Raw genomic sequence first — 17138 nt, 5'->3', positions numbered from 1 at the left:
GGGCACCTGGGTGGCTCAGGCAGTTAAGTGTCTGACTCTTGATTTCGGCTCAGGGCATGATCTCACGGTACGAGTTCAAGTCCCACATCAGGCTCTGCTCTGGCAGTGTGAAGCCTCCTTGGGATTCTCTTTTTCTCTGCCTTTGTACTGTGCATGCTCTCCCTCTCTCTCAAAAATAAACATTAAAACCAAAACAAAATAAAAACTTAAAAAATCCAAAATGTTTTATTTTATGGAAATGTTCAAGCACTCACAAAAGTATAGTATACCCATCCATAATAAGTACCAACATTGGGTGCCTGGGTGCCTCAGTTGGTAAGCGTCTGACTTTGGCTCAGGTCAGGATGTCCTGTTTCATGAGTTTGAGTCCCACATCGGGTGAGCTCAAGCCCCACTTCCAATGAGCACAAGCCCTGCTTCAGGTGAGTCCCTCTTCTCTCCCTCTTTCTCTCTCTCTCTCTTTCTGCACCTCACTCACTTGTGCTCTCTCTCTCTCTCTCTCTCTCAAAAAAGAAAAAAGAAAAAAATTACCAACATTTTATTAATCACCTATCCTGCGGTGCTTGGCTGGCTCGGTGAGTAGAGCATGTGACTCTTGATCTCAGGGTTGTAAGTTTGAGTCTCATGTTGGGTGTAGAGATTACTTAAAAATAAAATCTTAAAAATCACCTATCTCCCCCACTTTTTTTTTTTTAATGTATATTTATTTTGAGAGGGAGAGAGAGAATCCCAAGCAGACTCTGTACTGTCAGTGTAGAGCCCAACCTGGGGTTTGATCCTGAACTGTGAGATCATGACCTGAGCCGCAAACTCAACCTACTGAGCCACCAGGCGTCCTCCCCCACCTTTTTTCTGTAATATTTTAAAGGAAATTCCAGACATACTATTTCACCTACCTTAGTATGTATGCATCCCTAACTGATAGCCACTTTTTTGTTTTTTAACAGCACCACAGTATCATTGTTATACTTAAATTTTTTTTTTTAACATTTATTTTTGAGAGACAGACACAGCACGTGAGCAGGGGAGGGGCAGAGAGAGGAGACACAGAATCTGAAGCAGACTCCAGGCTCTGAGCAAGCTGTCGGCACAGAGCCCGACTCAGGGCTCGAGCCCACAAACTGTGAGATCATGACCTGAGCCAAAGTCTGATGCTCAACTGACTGAGCCACCCAGGTTCCCCGATATGCTTTAGAGATGTAACAATATTGGGGCACCCAGCTGGCTCAGCTGATAGTGTGACTCTTGATCTCAGGATTATGAGTTCAAGCCCCACGTTGGGCATGGACCCCACTTAAAATTAAAAAAGAGATGTAACAATATTGCCTTGATACCATAAAGCATAAAGAAAAGTATAGAAATGAACAGAGTAATGTATAGAATTGTTAAATAGCTATATTGTACACCTGAAACTAATATAATACTGTATGTTAATTATACTGGAACTTAAAAGAATTTTTTAAATAGATACCAATTGGATTTGACAAAATGTTGACAATTTGTTAAATTTGCTTGTAGTCTGTTTTTATTTTTTTTAAAGAAACAAAACTTTACAGGTACAATTGAAGTCCTCTTTAGTATATGTGTGTTTATCAACAAACTATATGGTATTATTTTGTATAGTTAAAAATATGTACTTAATGTTATCTTTTACATATCCTTCTGAAACTTGCTTTATTACTTGCCATTAGGTTTTCAAGATTTATGTTGGTACACATATATCTAGTTCATTTTAACTGCTGTATGTTGTTCTGCTTGGTTTAGATTTAATTTGTATTTGTATTCCAATGGAATTTATTAGTTTACATATTGATGGATATTTGTATTATTTAGAATTTCGTTGTTTGCTATTGTAAACAGTGATGCAGTGTACATCCTTGTACATTTCCTTGTGTCACTTTGTAAGAACTTATTTAAATTATAATTTGCATTTTCCTGATGACTATAGAGGTTGAGATCCTCTGTAATATCTTTTGGCTATTTTGGTTGTCCTCTTCTGTGAGTTATCATATTTGCCTCTTTTCCTAATGGTTTTAAAAATTGATTTGTAGGAATTCTTTGTATAAGCCACTGTCCATTTTGTGTATTGCTAGAATCTTTCAATTCAGGGAGTCTTTTCCTGGTCCCTGTTTCTGGTCTCTCAGTTTACTATAGTTTGGTTGGCCTCTGTTTTTATTCCTATGCTCCCCTGTTTTATTCTAACTTGTACATTTTTCAGTTATGTTACCAAGGTAGAGAATCCCTTCAGTTGTCCATTAGGTGAACTGCTTTGTCATTTATGGTTAATTTTTTGTTCTATAAGGCAGGCAACCTAGAGTAGTGATTAAGAATGGAGGCTATAGAGTCTTAACTGCTTGCTTTTGAATCTCAGCTCAACCACTTTACTTACTGTGTGACCTTGGTAAGTTACTTAACCCTCTTGTATTTGACTTTATAATCTATAAAACCCACGAGGGCAGAGCTGTTATGATCCCAGTTTTTTTTTTTTTTTTGATGAAACTCAGGCTTAGGGAGATTAGATTAGAAACGTGAGTAAGTAGAAGAAACATGTGGGCTTCTTTATCTTTTGAGTTTCCACTTTTGATAGAGACATGGGCACAGAGAAATATTTCTGTAACACAGGATACACAGGAGCAAGAGCTATGATAGGTACCTGACCTGTGACTTCAGTGTTGGGAAAAAACAGAGTAGGAACTATGGAGAAGTAAAGTGCCCACTGCCTGTATGAATCTATTATTAGGGTAAAAAACTCCTTTGTGTCACTATTCATTAAAACAAAACAACAAAAACCCAAACCTTTATTTTTTTTGACTTTAACTTATAAGAGATTTGAATTTTTTAAAAAGATTTTAAATCATCTCTACACCCAAAGTGGGGCTTGAATTCACAATCCTAAGATCAAGAGTCCCATGCTCCAGTGACTGAGCCATCCATCCATCCTAAGATATAGAATTTAGATAACCATCCCAGGCCAGAGAATTCATAGTTGAAATAGGCAAATCATAAACACAGAACACAAGGCCACACTTAAGGGATCAGTTTGGTAGACAATGAAACACTTTGGAGGATGACACAGAACTTGATTTGGATCAACAATGAAAGAAAGAAGGAACCCAAGCAGCAGAGGCAACTTCTTTCTAGGGGAGGGAGAATAAATTTGACTTGGCTACTGTATCTTCTATTGATTTTTAAAATTACATTATAAAAGGAAACATGTTTCTGGCAAAAGGTCAAGTACTACAGGAAGGTGTAAAGTAAGAATTAAAATATAAGATATAAAATTTCTCGAGTCAACAAAACTAAAAGACAGTCTGTGTGGGAGAAGATATTTGCAAATGACATATTTAACAAGAGGTTAGTATCCTAAATCTATAAAGAACTTATCACACTCAACACCCAACAACTAAATAATCCAGTTAAGAAATGGGCAGAAAACATGAACAGATATTTTTCCAAAGAAGACATCTAGATGGCTAACAGACACATGAAAAGATGCTTAACATCACTTTCAGCAGGGAAATACAAATCAAAACCATGATTAGATACCACCTCACACAGGTCAGAATGGGCAAAATTAACAACACAGGAAGCAACAGGTGTTGGCGATGGTGTGGAGAAAAAGGAACTCTCATGCACTGTTGGTAGAAATGCAAACTTGTGCAGCCACTCTGGAAAACAGTATAGAAGGTCCTCAAAAAGTTAGAACTATCCTACGTTCCAGCAAGTGCACTACTAGGTATTTACCCAAAGGATACAGAAATACTGATTGAAATGGTCACGTGCACCCCAATGTTTAGAGCAGAATTATCAACAATAGCCATATTATGGAAACAGCCCAAATTCATTGACTGATGAATGGATAAAGATGTGTATATATTTATGTACAGTGGGATATTTACTCAGCCGTCAAAAAGAATGAAATATTACATTTGCAACAAGATGTATGGAGCTAGAGTGTATTATGCTAAGCGAAATAAGTCAGAGAAAGACAAATACCATATGATTTCACTCATGTGGAATTTAAGAAACGAAACAGATGAACATAGGGGAAGGGGGGAAAAAGAGAGGGAAGAAAACTATCAGAGACTCTTAACTATAGAGAACAAACTGAGGGTTGGTTGATGGAGGGAGAAGGGTGAGGGATGGGCTAAATGGGTGATCCATATTAAGGAGTGCCCTTATTGTGATGAGCACTGCGTGTTGTATGTAAGTGATTAATCACAAAATTCTACACTTGAAACCAATTTTACCACACATGTTAACTAAAATTTAAATAAAAAGCTTGAAATAAAAAATAAAATATAAAAGTTTCCCAATAATATAAACCCAAAAGAATTAAAAACAGAGACTTGAACAGATATTTGCACATCCATGTTCTTAGCTACATTATTCACAATAGCCAACAGGTGAAAACAACCCAAATGTCCATCAGTGGATGAATGGATAAACACAATATGGTGTGTGTGTATGTGTATAACAGAATATTAGCCTTAAAAAAGAATGGAATTCTGGTACATGCTATAGTATGGATGAACTTTGAAGATATTATGCAAAGTGAGTAAGATAGACACAGAAAGACAACTGTTGTATGGTTCCACTTGTATGAGTTAGCTAGAACAGTTAAATTCACAGAGGCAGAAAGTAGAATGGTAGTTACTGAGGGCGGGGAAAGTTATTGTTTATTAGGTACAGAGTTTCAGTTTGGGATGATGTAAAGATTCTGGGGATGGATAGTGGTGATGGTTGCACAACAGTGCAAATACAAAGAATGTGCAAGTATACGGTGTAAGTATATAGAATTGTATACTTAAAATGGTTAGAATGGTAGATTTCATGTTTTATGAATTTTACCACAGTAAAAACGTCTCCCAACTCTAGTCTGGAGATGGTGTCCAGTATAAACAGTTTCTTTTATAGATATATAGATAGGCAAATACAAACATAGATATGCAAGTATGAGCATATTAGTTCTGCTCTTTGGGGGCACTCATTTAGGTGCTTGGAGACTCCACAGTAAATAAATTGACAAGGATCCTGCAGTCCTGGGGTTTTTAAAATTTTTGTTTTACACAGAATGCATTTTGGTACACATACTGTTTTACACCTTATCTTCCCCCTGCACAAAGACCTTTGGACATCTTTCCAAGTTCTAGATTTACTGATTTCATGGCTGCATGGTATGCCCTTGTATGGGTGTGCTATAATTTGTGGCTGTTGTATTGAATGGAGAAGGGGAAGAAGAGGAATAGAGATTGCTGTGGTTTGCTGCTCATGTTTGCCCCTGTTGTAACTTAATTTTTATTAGGAGACTAATATAGGCTTGTTATAAAAAGTGAGGGGGTGCCAAATAAATAAAAGTAAGAACCCTCCAATCTGTTCTTTTTATTTTAATCCTGTTTCCTGGAAATAATAACCACTCTTAACCATTGTTAACACGTAACAGTTATTCATCCTTCCAGACATTTTTAATGCATCTGCAAAAATAAAAAATACATAGAACATACATAATTATCATCCTCTAGGAGCTGGCTCATGCAGTACAATACTGCTCATTTAATTCAGACTGTTGTAAGTTTTGCAAAGGAAAAGAGCTGGACCTGGGCTTCATGAGAGCTAGGCTCTGTCTAGATCCTGCTGTGACAGTCAATTCCTTAGTTATCATTTGTATGCTGTCCCATATTCAATGAAATCACATCAAGGAGAGTGCTTTGAAAACTAGTATGCTAGAAATATTACCATGGAGTTCCTTGGTTGCAAGCATTAGAAACCAGCTCACCTTCTGTTAGGTAAGAAAAGGTTGCCGGGAACATAAGTAGAAGGATTTTAGGTAGCAAGCAAAGATATATTTAAACAACTAGGTCTCTGGAAAGTCAGGAATAGAGTGGCTTTGAGGGTTTCAATATCAGTGTTTATCCCTTTCCATATGTCTGTTCAAGATTTAATTCCTGGGGAAAAGTGAGTGGCTTAGAGACCATGTATCTCCCGATGGTTAAGGCGGTAGAGTCCTGGGTTTATGTGCCCCATCAGTATCTCACAGAGTTGGGGAGTTGCAGTTTTGGAAGGGATAGAGTTCAAGGCTGGCAAAACTGAGTGTCAGCCTTGAAGTGTCAGCCATTTTAACCCTAGATTCTTATTCCCCTCTCAAGGAGGAGATGACCGTCGGGTTCTGCTATGGCACATGGAACAAGCTATCCACTCGAGAGTCAAGCCCATACAGCTGAAAGGAGAGCACCATTCCAACATTTTTTGCCTGGCTTTCAACAGTGGGAACACCAAAGTATTCTCTGGAGGTGAGAAGAAGGGAGACTTCCACCCTAGGAAATTCACTGTGGCTGAGATTTTAGATGGAAGAGTCCAAAAAGTAGCCTTGTTTTTCTTCCTTTATTTCACTGAGCTATAGAAATGGTTTCCCATAGCTTGTCTTCTCTGCATTACAGCAGTTTAGACATGTATGTGAGAGTAATTCCTCCTTCCTTCCCTCCTTTCTTCTGTTCTTTTGATCCTTTACGCTCATTCTTTCTGTTTTTTTTGATAGAAAATTTTTTACATTGCAATGTGGCATACAGAAACATGCACACAATTAAAATAGTACTTAACCTTATTATGTGTGGTACATTCTGATTTTTTAAAAATTCTATTTCATTTTTAAAGATATTTTTTAAATGTTTATTTTGAAGAGAGAGAGAGAGAGAGAGAGAGAGAGGATCCCAAGCAGGCTCCTCACTGTAAGCCTGGAGCCTGACAGGGGCTCGAACCCACACCTGTGAGATCATAATCTGAACAGAAATCTAGAGCCAAAAGCTTACCTGACTGGGACACCCAGGCACCCCTCGTTTTTAAAGATCTTAAAGGTTGTAACTCAAACTGATGTTGTGATCCATGGGTGGCTCCTGTTTGAAAAACATTGTGTTAGGGTACAATTGGAATGGCCTGTGCTCAAGCCAGCCTCTTGGTGATGGCTTTCATCAACCACACTCCTTTCTGAGCACCGCATTTCTAACCCTGACCTCCCTTTTGCACTGCAGATTTTCACATGGAATATCTACCTATGTGTTCTAAAAGCAATTTAAGTACAGCAAATCTAAAACCAAGATTATTAGTCTTCTTCTCCTGCACAAATACTTCCTCTTGTTCCCTGGATTCCCTTTCTCAGTTATTATCAGTGTTCACCTAATGATTCAAGCTATTAGGTTTAAACTTTAAGAAACTGCTTATATTGAAGCACTTTCTTAAAAGGTTTTTTATTTTTATTTATTCGTGGGGAGGAGGGGCAGACAGAGGGGGAGAGAATTTCAAGCAGGCTCCATACTGTCAGCGCAGAGCCAGATGCAGGGCTCAAACTCACAAACCATTGAGATTACGGCTTGAGCTGAAATCAAGAGTCAGGTATTTCACCAGCTGAGCCACCCAAGTGCCCCTGATATCAAGCACTTTTAACTTACAAAAAAAATGACAGTTTCACCTGGTTCAGTCTAATAGAAATCTTGAAGTCATCCTCAAACCTTCCTTTCTTTCATTCACGTATCTTGTGACTCACCAACTAGACTTAGAAGCTTCTCATATTCATCCTTTTAGTTTCTGCTCTCTTTCCTTACCCACTGCACTGGTTCAGGCCCTCATCTTTGACCCGGACTATTGCAGTGGCCTTTGTGATTTCTGCAACGTCTCTAGCCCTCCTTATTTGTCACTTATACAAGTTTTCTTTTAAAAATAAAGTTTAACCATGTGAACCTCTGACCCTACAGTGTCCACAGGATAAAGTCTAAACTTCAGTCTACCTCTCTAGCCTCACTTCCCTCCCCCGCATCATGTACTCTAGCCCACTACACCACTTGCCACCTTTGGTGCCCTTGTATTGTTTGCTCTTGCTGTTCTGTCACGGGTCATGATTAATTGTCCGGTCCCCCCAATTCCCCTGAGTCTTCCATTGGTAAGAGTTTTGAGTTATTAGAGTTTCTGTTCAAATGTCTCCTTCCCTATAAAAACATTGACGTCTTCTGCCATGTACTGTCAACCTGCTCCTGAAGGAAATAATTGCTCCTTTGTCTGTGTCCCCATTGTAGAGCATATCACTATAACAAGATAACCCATTTTGTCACTGTTTGTGTAGCTGGACTGGGAGTTCCTCAAGGGTCAGGCAGAATCTGCTCTTCCCGTATCCCTAGCCCCTCAGCTGTTCCTGTTGCCTAAAAGGCATTAGTATGGTTTTGATTTACTCGGTGTGCACCCACGACAGAGTTTGTAGCCAGGGCTTTAAGATGACCTGGGCCACATCTACCACTACTTTTACTTTCCGTTTAAGTGCCTGTTGGCTGTGCTTTCAGCGTGGAGTGGGAATTTTTTTACTTTTGTCTTTTCATAAGGTTTTTATGTTTGGCTATATAAACTACAGGACTACACATAATCGTGAATGTAGTATTTGTAGATTCCTTAATGGAATAAAAGAAAAATGCAAGAGAAAAAAGATGTGGATAAAAACTTTCCTACCATTTATAACCCTACAATCATTACATTTTAATGGCTATAAAAATGATAAGGATATGAATAGTAGCAAACACTTATTGGGAGATTACTAAGTGCTCAGCCCTACTCTGAATGGTTTTACAAATCTACTCTTAACATTGCAATAATCCTATGAAGTATGTACAGTTATTATCCCTATCTTATAGGTGAAAACTGAGGCATAGAATATCTGTATTCCAAGTCTCACAGTTGAGTGTTTTGCTTAATTAAAAAAAAAAAAGCTAGATTGGATGAATGAATTAATTTACCCATGATCATTTATTCATTTTCTTAATGGCCATAGTTTTGTTGTTGTTGCGATGGCTGTTTTATATATATATATATATTTATATTTATATATATATATATATATAAAATATATAAAAATATATTTTTTCAATTGAATAATTCATTTTGGAAACTCATTATGTTATACCTAGTTGCTACAAGGCTTTCAAAAATTCTTTATAAGAATATCCTAGCCGTGGGGCACCTGGGTGGCTCAGTTGGTTAAGCGTCTGACTCTTGATTTTGGCTCAGGTCATGATTTCTTGGTCATGAGATTGAGCCCTGTGTCCAGCGTGGAGTCTACTTAAGATTCTCTCGCTCTCTCTCTCTCCCCCTCTCTCCCCCCACCCCTCTTGCTTGCATGCATGCTCTCTCTCTTCTCTCTCTCAAAGAAAAAAAAGAATATCCTATCCTTCTGAAATTAGTCTTACAAAGCTTTTTTTTTCGTAATTAATATTCCTGCTTTGTATTAACATTGACTTTGTTCATATGTTTTCTGAAAACTTTAAAATTTTATGTTGTAATATGGACAGGGAGCACTTTGCAGGAATTTTCAAATGTCTGCTTTTCTCCCTTACAGGAAATGATGAACAAGTTATCCTCCATGATGTTGAAAGGTAAATAGATTGTTGGTATGTGAAGGTGACTGGCTCTGTTTCTCATATGAAGAGAGGCAAATTCTCTTTACACCAATGTTGTTTTGAAAAACAATTTGGATTTTAAAAAAAGAAAAGGGTTTATAAATTTGGAATGAACTTATACTTTTTAGGTGAAAATTTAAAGGGAGAGATTGGAAGAGAAGGAAACAACAACATAATAATGACTAATCTTTATGTGCTGGGTACTATTCTAGGTGCTTTGTATGTATTAATCAGTTTAACCCTCAAAATAATTTTGTGAAGCAATACTATTATGGTCTCACTGCAGATGAGGAAACTGAGGTGTAGGGATGTTAGATAACATAAGGTCAGGTGGTGGTGCTAGGATCTGAACTTAGACAGCTTGGCCTCAGAGCCATGCTCATGCTTACCATACCAGACTGCCAGATCAACCCTCTTCTACCCCTGCTGACATCAGACCTGGCTGCTTTAAAGTTTTCCCTTGTTTTTGGAAATCAGCCACCACCTCCAAATCTGTACAGAAGCAGATGCATTCTGCAATAAGTGAAAACACTAAATTCATCTCTTGAGTTACTTTCAAATATGCGTATTTAGTGCAAAAAGCAAACTTACCATGAAATCTATAGAAAGTTTTTCTAATAGAACTTTTATTTAAAAAAACTTTTTTTGGTATTCATTTATTTTTGAGAGAGAGACCGAGCATGAGTGGGGGAGGGAGTCAGAGAAAGAGGGAGACACAGAATCGGAAGCAGGCTCTAGGCTCTGAGGTGTCAGCACATAGCCCGACGCGGGGCTCGAACTCACGAACTGTGAGATCATGACTTGAGTTGAAGTTGGACTCTTAACTGACTGAGCCATCCAGGGGCCCCAGAAGAGTTTTTGTTTTTTACCTGAAATTCAGTACCTACTTTCTAAGGAAATACAATCTCCTTTGGGTTTCACTAGATTGACTTTCTACTGGAAATGAGAGAGAACCCTACCTGAGGAACTCTGGGGCTGGGACTCTGCACTCTGCGTGTGCATGTGTGTGCCTGTGTGCCTCTCTCTGCTCTCTGTCTCTCAGCAGCGAGACCTTGGATGTGTTTGCTCACGAAGATGCAGTATATGGCTTGTCGGTGAGCCCCGTGAATGACAACATTTTTGCCAGCTCCTCAGATGATGGCCGGGTTCTTATCTGGGACATCCGGGAGTCCCCCCATGGAGGTAGGGTCAAAGGGCTGTTGGACTGTGTTGAAGAATTTGATGTCGAGTTCATTCAGATCCAGTTGACGACCTGAGTAACCTGAGTGGGAGAGATGGGAAGGGAGAGGAAACTCTTGGGCTGGGGCATAGATGTGTGTCTCTGGAGGTCCCATCCTACCCCTTAGCAGTCAGAAGTGAGGCACCTTTCTCAGTCCTCCTTGAGCCACTTGTGAGTCTCCACAAACCCTTGGACAGTAAGCACCACAGCACCTTGGAACTTAATGGCCCCAGGGGATAGAGATGCAATTCTTCATTGTAGAGAGTAGCTACCAAAGGCCAGCTCTGTGTGTGGTGCTGACATGCACAGAGTCTTGGTTATTTACAGAGAACAGGTGTGTTATACACTTGCATCCTAATTTCAGATGTGTGTATAGAAACTGAAAGTGATGGCAAATACTCTCTGTGTAAGGGGGATTGTCCAGGTGAGCTCCTCCTCCAAATGTGCTCTTTGAGCTTCTGAAGTATAAGAATGAAGAATTGTTTTGTTGAATTTCTCTGATGTTTTTCAGGAAATGCATCATTTCTGCTCATTTCCTGAATAGAAAGTTCACTCTGTAACTCTGCCTGTCTTCAAAGACTCTTTCCTCCAGCTGTACCCTCAGTCACCCCTGTGCCCACATTTAGTGCAGTTTTGTCAAGATCATAACCTGTGTACACAGAATTGCTTTCCTGCCTGTCTTGTCTGACAGGATCTGGATCTTTTTCTTATTCTATATTCAGAGCATTTTAACATGCTGGGCTGTGCCCCATTATTGAGATTCGGGCTATAAGAGAAGCTTGTTCTTAGGGTCAGGAAGATAAGGTAGCTCCAAGGAGCAACTGTGGCTGGGTCCCCATGTCCTAGGTAGGTGAAATTCTCCTTTCTCTGCACTGCCCGCTGGCTGAGATGACTGAGCGCCCCAGTCCAGAGGCTTGTGCAGTGTCCCATGTGATATCCGACACTGTGGAGTGCGGTCTGTTGCTTCTAAACAACTTCCACAGGAATATATCCTTCTGGGTAGCAGGGCGATTCATTCCTTCCTCACCTGGAGCCAGCTAGTCTGTGCAGAGGGCTGCAGGGTTTCTAAGTGAAGTTGATTAGAAGCTGGCTGGACGCAAGAGTTCAAGTATTAGGTGCTTTTTAAAAATATTACAATCCTGGGAATGAAATCATAAAATTCTAGACTGAGGCTATTTTCCTCTCAATTTAGAGAGCAATTTAGAGAGAAGGGAAGACTGCTATTATGTTTCATCATCTTCATTTTTCTCATTGTTTTGCTTTGTCTTCATTAAATTTTTGCGTAGTTGAAAACTTTTAATTTCTAAAACTAATAAATTTGGACTAAGGTACAATAATCCTACCAGTAATTGGTTGTAAATTTTTTCAGCTCATGTGGAATTCAATTTTACTTACTGTTAAATAGCTTACCTTCCCAGTTCCTGTAACCATTTCTGTTTTGTCACAGGATCTGAAGAGGTATAATGCTCAGTGTTTCTGAGTATTATAGCTTTAAGTTTGTATGTGCTAGAGTTGCTGTTTTCAGACTTTGCATGCAGAAAGTATGTGCTAGTCCTTGTTGGAGCCTTGTGAGTAGGGGTGACTGCTGGGGTGATGGACTACTTTGGGGCTCTGGCTACTAGGAGTTACTATAGGGTGTGATTCTCCTCAATCACATTCCTGCTTTGCCTGCCTCTGGCCCAGAGGTGCTGAATGAGCTATGGGGCTGATTGTCATTTCTCTATTCACAGAGCCCTTCTGCCTCGCAAACTATCCATCAGCCTTTCACAGTGTCATGTTTAACCCTGTGGAGCCCAGGTTGTTGGCCACAGCCAATTCAAAGGAAGGAGTGGGACTCTGGGATATTCGAAAACCTCAGAGGTGAGCCCCATTTATTCATATGGTGTTAAAACTTCCCCCACCTCAGCTCTCAGGTAATGTGATCAACCAGCAAGGGTTGTGAGAACCTGTTTGGCTGTTGATCTCAGTTGGACATCTCTTAACATATACTGGTGCCTGTGAAGCCAGGGGAGCCCTGTCCCCAAGAGACAGGCAGTGTGAGAAATCCACACTCCTTGCTAAGGGAGTCGTAAATTGTAATTTGACTCTAGACAAGTCAATTAAAGGCAAATAGGTGAACTAGTGAGAACCTCCCTTCAGTACTGCCTTATATCTTTAGGCCCAGTGTTCCCCAGATGCCTGGGAGCTCTTGTGGCGGGGGGGGGGGGGGGGGTGCGGAACGGAGGAGATGGAGGGGAAGAATGTGTCAAACTCATGGCCACCGAACCATGGACTCTTAATTCCAGGCTGCAGGGTTTTCCAAATGAGCTTCAGGAGAACAGTGAATCCCCCAAATTGTGTGGAAATTGTATTATGTACCCACCTAAGTGCATTTTTCTGTGACGGGAGTTTGCTTTTTTTCAGTTTCTCAACCAGACTAGTGGTTAAAACAATAAAGGTTAAGAGCTGCTGTAGTGTTGGGAACCTAATGTGTTTCGCCTTCTCTTTGCTTTATTAAAAGAGTACACTTAGGACGATCTTCAACTGATGGCACAAATCATTAATAGAAGCATTTCAGGCATCATTAAGGGAAATGTGTGGATGGGTTCAAATAGGAGGCTCTTTAATGTTCTTTAAATCCCATGTGTGAGGGACAACCTTTTATGGCACCTATACTTAAAGCTAGCCTTGCTCCTCTGGATATTCTGCATGGAGGTAACTTCCTACTTTGTAAAGCAATATTGCAGAAGAATATCATGGAAAGTAAGAGAGGTTATGATTTATTTCATAGGCCTCAAATGAAGGGAGCAATTAAGTACAGAGGATTATCTCCCTTGGTGATTTTTAGTTCTAGCTCATTCTCTCCATGGGGCAGTCAGAGGGAGCTAGAACTATTGCAGCAGATCTGTATAGCTCAGAGGGGTGCTCCTGGTGTTGAGCAGGGCTCCCAGAGTTTCCTTAGAGTAGCAGACATTTCTCCTGCCCTCTCTGGTGCATACACACCCAGCCCTTGCTTTCTCACCCTACTGAAATGCATATAGTGGCAGGACCCCTAGTGTGCCTTTGCACTGTGTGCGCTGTGTGCTCTCTGCCTTTGTTTCCCTGTGTTCAGCTGTAACAATCTCTGCTACTTAAGACTCTTTAGAATAATTGTTCTGGGGAAAAAAAGAATAATTATTCTGCCTTAACCATATTAATAAGGGGCAGAATTTGGGCTAACTATGTCAGCCTTCTCCCAACCTACTACCCTCCATACTTACCATTGTAATGAATAGCTAGTAACTGGAATGAGGCCCTCAGCTATTCATCCCCAGTGGAAAGCTTGAATAGTGCATGCTGTCCTGCAGTATCTTGAAAGAAGAGGAAGGGTTAAGTGTTTTAATCCTCCTCCTGATTTTCTCCCAGCAGTTTCCTACTGTGTGTTGTAGTTGGGTTCTCTTCCCCTTTCTACTTGTCTTCTCACTAAACATGGCTTCTTAAAAAAAAAAAAAAAACCAAATGTCTGGGGCACCTGGGTGGCTCAGTTGGTTAAGTGACCAACTCTCGATTTTGGCTCAAGTCACGGTCTTATAGTTCATAAGTTTGAGCACTGCATTGGGCTCCACACTGACAGCGCGAGCCTGCTTGGGATTCTCTCTCCTCCTCCCCCCACCCCCAAATAAATAAACTTTAAAATAGATAAAATCTAAGTGAAATTATTGTTTTATTTTAAAGTAACACTTATTAGATTTAAGGTTTATATCAAGAGAAGTGTAATGAAACAAAAAAAGAAAAAAAATCCTATCTCCAGATTATCTCTGTTACTTATAATTTCTACATGTTTGTACATCAGTACAGTTCTCCTTCTTGGTCTCTAGTCCTCTCCAAAGGTAACTGTAGCAGTTTCTTATATCTTTCCAGAACGTAATTTCTTTTTTAAGTGTATTTATTTAGAGAGAAAGTGAGAGTGTGTGTGCACGTGCATGCTTGAGTGGGGGAGGGGCAAAGAGAGTGAGAGAGACAATCCCAAGCAGGCTCTGAGCTGTCAGGGCAGAGCCCAATGCCAGGCTCGATCCCACGAACTGTGAGATCATGACCTGAGCCTAAACCAAGAATTGGACGCTTAACCAACTGAGCCACCCAGGCACCCCTGTTTTTATATTTTTAATAAAAATTGTTACATTGTCCTGCCACCACCAAAGCTGCACTGATTTACAAACCTACCAACTATGCATGCGACTACACATTTGTCCAGACCCTTACCAACACTTACACTGTCTTATGAGGGGAAAGATTATCTTCTTGTTTTGATTACTTCTTTAGTTATGAATTAGGTTATATGGTTTCTTGGGGAACCTGTAGTTTTCAAAGCCCATATGGGAGAAAAGTCATCTAATAAGGCTAATTGGTGATCTTGACTGATTCCTTTCTTGGAATAAAAAGAGGAGCACAGTGGGCTAGGATGTTTTTATTTGTTATTTTTCTATACTTCTAAGATTCTGTGTGGTTCTATGGGCGTGAGGTAGACAAAGGACATGAAATAATCTTGGGTTCCTGTTCTTCATCCACTGGTTTTTTGGGATTGAATTACAGATCTTTTCTGTTTGAATTCTCTTAGTACGAATTGGTGTGGGAGAGGAAGAGAAGGGTCTTTGTCTTTTCCATGCAGGATTAGTTATGCTGAGTTGCAATACATGATTTGTCTCCTCAACACAGCTGCCTAGAAACCCCAACCTAGATCCTGGGGCAAATCTGAATCCCCTGGGAGGACAACCCTAGACCTAAGTAGATCTATTCCAAGGGATACTTAAAGTCTACAGAGAGATTTTAGGGAATTTGAAACTCTCAAAATTGCAGGTAAAGTTGTGTGTGCTTGTGTATCTGACTGAGCACATATGGCAATTTTTCGAGGGGTTGGAAGAGAGCTTTTACTAGGTTCTCATAGAGACATTTGACCCCCAAGAGGATAAATGTTGCTCAGTGTTCTAACGATTCTAGATTTAGAACCTACTGTGGTTCCTTAGCATGCTTGTAAGTAATTTTCAGCCTATTAAAGCTTGGGCTTGTGAGTGAATTCTGGGCCTCCTAGAAACAAATATAATCTTCATAGCTCAATAAGGGGGCCTCACACTGAACATTTTTTCTTCCTGGCTTAACCTATGGATTATTCAGTGCTGGAATGGTTTCTCAGACCTACCCCAAGCCAAAGCTGTACCTCTTTACTTTAGTCTGTAGGCATGTGAGTGGGATCACATGTGTCCTGCTTCTGCCTTGAAATAAGCTGATTAAAGGGCTGGCTGGTCGAATAAAATGTTAGCTTTAGAGGGGACTTCAGTTATCATCTGATCTGACTTCTTCACATACATTGCAGCAAGGTAAGGTGAGGCAGAAGCTCTTTTGATGGTTTAGAGTGTACAATCTGAAGCCATCATACCGGTTACACATCCAGGCAGTGTACCTTAGTAGCTATATAATCTTGAAAGTTACTTCACCTCTCAGTGCCTCATAATAATAAATAATAGCTAACATTTATTAAGCATTTCTTACAAGGGATAATGACAGACATATGAATAGTTCTTTGTTTAGTCCTTATGACAGCCCTATGAGGTAGGTTCTATTCCTGTTTTAATGATAAGGAAACCAAGGCACAGAGTTGAAGTAGCCTGTGTGTGTATATTGGTGTATCATGTCCACCCCCTCCCTTTTGAAGCAAATAAGGTCCTTGTATATTCTAGTTTTCTTTCATCTATGCCCCCTTGCAATAGACCTTTGTCAGGATTCCTCCCCCGATTTTTCCAGTACAGACATGTCTAACTCTAAAGTCTGAGTCTTTTAGATGTTCTGTCTCTAAAAGTTAAATCCTTTTTCACTGTCTCCTGGCCTAGCCTCTGTCTACATGCTAGCTTTCTAAGTTTCTTGTTATTTCTAATCCTGGAGACCTGTGCACGTTATTTATTTTGCTGCAGAGCTTGTCCATAGGTCAAATTCAACCCAGAGAGATATTTTGTTGGGCCTACATCATTAATAGTGTTTGGGAAATTACACCGAAAAATCATAATTTCTAACACCTCTTGAAAAAGTCAGAAGATTTGGTATCATTGGATCTTTATTCTCATATGGCAATAGTCAGCCAAAGCTGCAGTGAGTTCTTCAGACCTTCCAGATGTGTTCCACCACTCCTTGATGTCTCAATCCAGGGATGCTCCCCTCATTTACATTACTTGCCTGGCCCTATAGACATGGGAGTTTGAAAGGTCTGCTTTAGGGATAATAGTGGTAATGAGTGGGCCATCCGGTAGACTGGGTGAGGGAGAAAACATCACACGCACACATATACATTGCACATTAGGACCAGGCTTCATTCCTTTCATGTGGATTAGTTCTGCCGATGTCCTTTTACAGCCATCCTCTCCTTCGTCACTGCCAACATCCCAGTTATTTCTTGCTTGGACTGGTGCAGTGGCCTCTGAATAGGTTTCGGATCTGTGAGCTTCTAAATTTGAGAGAGTTCAGGAAAAGTGACGATTCCC

The 17138-nt window shown here is 40.1% G+C and overlaps 1 protein-coding gene across 3 annotated transcripts in view; it reads left to right on the top strand.

Moving 5' to 3' along the window:
• DCAF5 (DDB1 and CUL4 associated factor 5) overlaps window positions 1–17138 on the top strand; it is a 105843-nt gene that overhangs the window by 22426 nt on the left and 66279 nt on the right. For 2 of the 3 annotated variants that reach the window (XM_019451419.2, XM_053889532.1), the window contains exons 2-5: window positions 6147–6290; window positions 9371–9407; window positions 10474–10613; window positions 12381–12510. In XM_019451419.2, the coding sequence (XP_019306964.1) occupies window positions 6147–6290; window positions 9371–9407; window positions 10474–10613; window positions 12381–12510 (451 nt within the window). The remainder of the gene's footprint in view (window positions 1–6146; window positions 6291–9370; window positions 9408–10473; window positions 10614–12380; window positions 12511–17138) is intronic. The other variant, XM_019451422.2, reaches the window with a different exon arrangement.

This window comes from Panthera pardus, unplaced genomic scaffold (assembly GCF_024362965.1).
Source record: "Panthera pardus isolate Hobbes unplaced genomic scaffold, ASM2436296v1 HiC_scaffold_24, whole genome shotgun sequence".
Taxonomy (NCBI): Eukaryota; Metazoa; Chordata; class Mammalia; order Carnivora; family Felidae; genus Panthera; species Panthera pardus.
Note: the sequence above shows the minus strand (reverse complement) of the source record. Positions and strands in the feature narration are given on the sequence as shown.